The sequence below is a fragment of the Mizuhopecten yessoensis genome, unplaced genomic scaffold, assembly GCF_002113885.1.
Source record: "Mizuhopecten yessoensis strain PY_sf001 unplaced genomic scaffold, ASM211388v2 scaffold6429, whole genome shotgun sequence".
NCBI classification, from domain to species: domain Eukaryota; kingdom Metazoa; phylum Mollusca; class Bivalvia; order Pectinida; family Pectinidae; genus Mizuhopecten; species Mizuhopecten yessoensis.
The window spans coordinates 8,036-13,831 of NW_018406545.1; the positions used below are offsets into that span (position 1 = coordinate 8,036).

Sequence of the window (5,796 nt, forward strand, 5' to 3'; positions counted from 1 at the left end):
GAGGAATATTTCTCAAACTTCACATGTAGGTGTCCCTTTGTCTTAAGTTGTGCCCATTGAATTTTGAGTCTGATCCGGAAAATGAAATGGCCGACAAGCCATCTTGGTTTTTGTTGGTTTATGTTTGTTATCTCCATTTCTTAGAAAGTTCTTCTTAGATCTTTCTTAGATTTTATATGAAGGTTTTCTTTGTTATCAGATTATTAAGAGGAAAAGAGGAAAGAAGTATAAAGTGGAGAAAAGATCAGTCTTACATAGAACCAATAATAGGTCATTCAATGGTGGGTGCCAAGATCCCTCTGGGATCTCTTGTTTAGCTCACCATCATCTGATGGCCGTCTTGGATTTTGACAGTTGAAGTTTGTTATCACTATTTCTCAGAAAGTTCTTCTTAGATCTTTCTTATAGATTTCACATTAAGGTTATCCTTAATATCAAAATATTAAGGGGAAAAGAGGAAAGAATGAAATGTAGTGAAAAGCCAGTCTTACATAAAACCAATAAAGACCATTCAATGGTGGGCACCAAGATCCCTCAGGTATCTCTTGTTGATTATACCCAAACTAAGTTCAAGGAGGGAGGGAATATTGTATTCAGTCTGTGCATGCATGCCTCCGTTTGTGCATTTACAAGATATCTCATTAACCACTTAACAGATTTGGTTAGAAAAATAATAAGATCAGAGGGTGGATGTATTTTACATTATCTATTTAAGGACCTGTTCACTTTGTTTTTATTATTTTCAGACTTAAAAACTACACCTGTTTCAGTCACAGATTCTCCAAAGAGTACTGCAGCTGGTAATGAAATAAAAGGTATGAACATGTTGATAATGTTTATGTCCATGACCGAATGCAAACCTACACAGATGATCACGGTTATCACCATAACCTGAATCGCCTTATTGTTACAATATATCGGACAAAAGGCTCCCCACCTGTAATTTATTTTTCAAATGCATAATTCCTCAAGTAACATCATGTATGATTGAATTTGCCTTAGACACAAGCTGTTAAAATTGAGTAACTGAGGTTATATTTTCTAACTTAGTTTACTGCTGATGTTCAAAGTATTTCCAGTAATCTTATGCAATTGTTTGTTTGTGTGTTTGCTGGGTTTATCGCCCCGTGAACAGCCAGGGTCATTTTGAGGAGGGGTCTCCTTGTAGTAGTTGGTGACTACCTCACTGAATAACATACAGGAGGCCCGTCGCATGCCATTCAGAGCAATTAGAGTAAAGTGTCTTGACCAAGGACACAACCACGACAACACAGACCAGTCCGTTTCTAAACTTCCCGCGATACACAAACTGACACGGATAGGGAGCGTTGCACAATGCACCTCCGATCTGAACCCGAGATTACTTGGTCAAATATCACCATAACCTGACACTAACCGACTGAGCTATCGCAGCCCCCATCTTATGTAAAGTTACTCATATACATATTAGAGGTCTTAGTCTGCCGTATTGCATTGGCAGATCTGCGTCCTCTTAGTTCCGGAGCCATGTTTCTCTGTAGAAGGTTCTGCCCTGATTTCAGGGCGGAACTCTAAATGTTCCAGAAACCGTCTTAAAACACTAAGGATGTTAAAAACAACAAAGAAACTTACTTGTTGATGATATATTAGCCTATCCATGCACAAATTGTTGTATAAATAATATAAAAATCCATTTGCCAACTCTAGGTCATTGAAACAGTATGGCGGCTTCGGTTATTACAAAATAAAAAAAATAAAAATGAAACGGAAATTACAATACACAGCACAAGCCAAATCTTTCCGCTTGTTTTGTTAAGTAACTCCGATTTTGGATAAACCAATTCAAAATCAATAATGGCAGTATTTACGAGTGAAACTGGGTTGAAATTATTACAAACACTAATCATGCCTGTTTTTAGCTCGCCGGGACGAAGTCCAGGGGAGCAATTGCTATATCCCCAGTGTGGATGTTGTCCGTAGACAGCTAGGTTAAAGTTTTTATTAAACAGTGTTGTCAATACTAGTAAGGATACAGTTTCGGTATTTCACATGTGTGTTCCAACTGTTCCTGGTGACAAGACCTTTCCATTGGTACTACATTTGCGGACCTTGACTGTGACCTTTGACCTACTTTAAAAAAACTAATTCTGAATTTCAACCCACTCGGCGAGCTATGTTGTCCTCTGACAACTCTTGTTTGGATATATCTATGGACATAATTTGTGGAAACGTGTATATTAATCACATCTAATAAGAATTAGGTAAGCAACATTGTATGAATTGGAGTTCCGATAACTTTTGAACTGCTTTGATGTGCTGTGTCCCAGCAAAGGGAAAAATCAGCGGTGGAAGTTATAGGTTAAATGGCGCCTGTCAAAGTTTCTTGCCGTGTTGAACCTTTAACATTGTTGAAGTAATGCAAAGTCAATGATTGATTGAAATAAATGCTGACAACTTTCAATCTTAACTTTCAGTCACACCAGCTTCTCATCGGGCGAATGGACAGAGAATTTATGACAAAAGGCAAGCATGTTACTACTGTGGGCAGCTGTTTGCTAAAATTTCTGAACACTTGGAAAATAAGCACAAGGATCAAATGGAGGTGGCACGTATTATAGCTATGATAAAAGGAAGCAAAGATAGGACATTAGCTTGGAAAAAAATTAGGAACATGGGTAATTTTCAGCACAATGTTTCAATTATGTCAACACGTGATCAAGATGATGATAATATGCAGTTGATCGTGGATAGACGTCCAAAGAATGTCAAGAACTTGGAGGACTTCTTGCCTTGTAGTTTTTGCCTTGGATTTTTCCTGAAGGGTGATCTCTGGCGCCATTCTAAGACTTGTCCTTTAAAAATGCAAGGCTCTGAGGAGCAGAAGGAGACACGTGTGCAGTTATCATCCAAATTACTGCTTGAATCATCAATGGCTTTGACAAAGAACAGTAAGGTAGATCAAGAATTTTTGACAGTTGTTGCTGGCATGAAGCAAGATGAGGTGCTAGATTGCATCAAAAGCGACAATGCACTAAGACTTCTCGGTGGAAGCATGATACAAAAAGTTGGGAAGTCCAGAGTAGCAAATGTTAGACAAAAGCTTCGGGAACTTGGTCGTTTATTGATTGAAATGCGCAAAACAACTCCTGTTAATGGGACATCTTTACAAAACTTCAATGACATTATCAAACCAGAAAACTTTGATCGTATTACTGAGGTTGTTTGGAACATTGCTGGAACGTCACTCTCAGGTGAGGAAGTTTACACACAAAGAGGTCTGCCAAAGTATGAGAAGCCGTCTTTGGCTTTAAAACTTGGGCATTCTTTAAAGAAAATGGCGGAAATGAAACGAGGATGTGCAATTCGCAATGGAGATGAAGTGGGACGAAAAGAGGCTGAGAACTACATTATATTGCATGCATCTGAGTGGAATGACAAGATCAGCAGCCATGCTTCTCAAACGCTGTCGGAGCGTCGGCATAATGATCCAAACCTCCTTCCACTAACAGAAGATGTGGTAAAGCTAAGACGCTATCTTCTTGATGAACAACAACGCCTTATTCCACTACTGCGTAGTGCTCCGTCAGCCAGCATCTGGAGAACCTTGGCACTAGTTGCACTTACTCGTGTGACTGTCTTTAATAAAAGGAGGGGAGGGGAGACTGGACAAATACTTCTGGAATCGTACAAGAACAGAACCAACTGGAACAAAGCTGGTAATGCTGAAATAATTGGTACCCTTCAACCTCTTGAGAAGAAACTCCTTGAAAGGTATGTGTGCGAGACTTAAAAACCATAATGTCAAAATATATTGGGTGGTAAATTAAGGGTAAATGGTGATTCACAAGTCCCATAGTCATCAAATTTAATCAATACTACACCAGCAAATTAGAGCGATATGACCTTGTTAAAGGTAGATCATTGAAATATTAATATATGTAGGATTGCAAGGTTGTGTAGACATTTTAAGGTGCATGCTCCAAATGTCAAGGGAACAGCTTCTTGCCAACTGAAGGTGGTCCACTATATTTTTATGGAAATGCATAGGATGGCAAGATGATCAAGGTTACAATCACGAGGTAATTAAAGGTCAAATTCATTGTTCTGGCTACAGGTACTTTTTCATTGCAGAAAAGTCAATGAAATTTCATGGAGATATATAGGCTGAAAAGGAATGTCTATTTTTAGATATGTATGTCTATGATTAAGGTCCTATTGAGGCATAAATGGATATATATAGGACAGCAAGGTTATGTGTCTCCCGTCAGTGCGGCGGGCATGCCCACATGGCATAGTCATAGTCACAATGAGGCACAAAAAAATCTGGTGTGTTACAAACCAAATTTGGGTCCATATACCCTCGAGATCATGCAAGGTCACATTTTGAATTATCTGAAAGAAATGAAATGCATAGCCACTGGTAAGGTTTTTAACATTGAAAACATCAGATTTTCATATATTTCCATATCATCAATCCCCTCCCCTTCATAGTGAAAACTATTATCTTTTAATACTGATTGTGTTTACATTTTATCTAGACTGCAACTAGTGGAGATAGTAGGGAAAAGAGATCGAAAAGTTCCAGTTATATTAACAGAAGATATGGTCAGCGCCATTGATACATTGAATGAAGCGAGGAAGGACATTTTGTTGCCTGCCGAAAACAAGTACCTCTTTGCGGCCCCAACAACAAAAGATGGTTACTTGAAGGGGTGGGATGCACTACACTTTACTACACAAAATGCTGGTCTTGCCAAACCGCAACTCATCACTTCGACAAACATGAGGAAATACGTAGCAACAGTTTCACAGGTAAAATTTTAACAAATACACTTTTTGAACATTTTTGCTCTGAAACTGAATCAGCACGCAACAATACGCTGTTCAAATTATTGAACGAAATTGTGTGGACTGTCGATAAGGCGGGAATTTTTAATTTTAAATATAAATTATCAGTTAGAAAAGAACATAAGAGTCAGAGAAAACTTTATTTATGATCTATTTGAATGACACAGCTTTGCAAGCTAACAAATCATAATGCGCATAACAGTTCAATGCTTAAATATCTCAAAGGATGATACAAAAGAAATTTTGTGCACATAAATTGTGGGGGAAACACAAGATTTCAACTGCCCTCAACTCCAAAGTGTTACTGCCAAAATTGTGAATTCAAAGGAAATTACATATTATTAATGCTTGAAATATCTCTCTCGGTAAAGTGTTTGGATATGTATGCATCTATATGGATGTTTCATGTAATAAGAGTGTTTCCTGATTCAAACCTTCTTTCAAGGAAAAAATATAGTGCATGGGAAATCTGACTATGGGAATATACTTTTAAGAATGTTGATATTTAAATTCTGTGTTACATTTAATAAATATTTATTTTCACATTTATTCTATTACTATGTTTTCCATTGTATAGCATAATTATGTGCTCATTCAAAAGCTTACCTGTATCTGTCTAATAAGTGGATTATTTTGTGCACTTATTGGACAGCTGCAGGTAATTATATACATAACTTATTGGACGGCTATAGGTGATGCCTATGAATTATGTTGGCTATGGTACGCAAACACCAATGGATGACATCACAGCTGTGTTTTAAATAATAATACATGTAATTGTATGCTAGAGTATAAATCCAGAACGAGATAAATCCAGAAGCATTTATATGTGGAGTAAATTAGGTTGTTGTAGGACAGATAAACAATACTGGTAATTACTCAATTAATAATAGATCAACTGTTTCTAGAAATCTGATATTAAACAATACCTGTATGCTATGGGAATGCAATATGATATAAATCCAGAAG

The 5,796-nt window shown here is 37.3% G+C and overlaps 1 protein-coding gene across 1 annotated transcript in view; it reads left to right on the top strand.

Moving 5' to 3' along the window:
- The window catches only part of LOC110452122, a 6,678-nt gene extending 1,875 nt beyond the window's left edge, over positions 1-4,803 (top strand). Inside the window, exons 3-5 of the mRNA XM_021500460.1 lie at positions 747-815; positions 2,454-3,750; positions 4,518-4,803. Of these exons, the coding sequence (XP_021356135.1) occupies positions 747-815; positions 2,454-3,750; positions 4,518-4,803 (1,652 nt within the window). The remainder of the gene's footprint in view (positions 1-746; positions 816-2,453; positions 3,751-4,517) is intronic.
- The last annotated feature ends 993 nt before the right edge of the window (positions 4,804-5,796 follow it).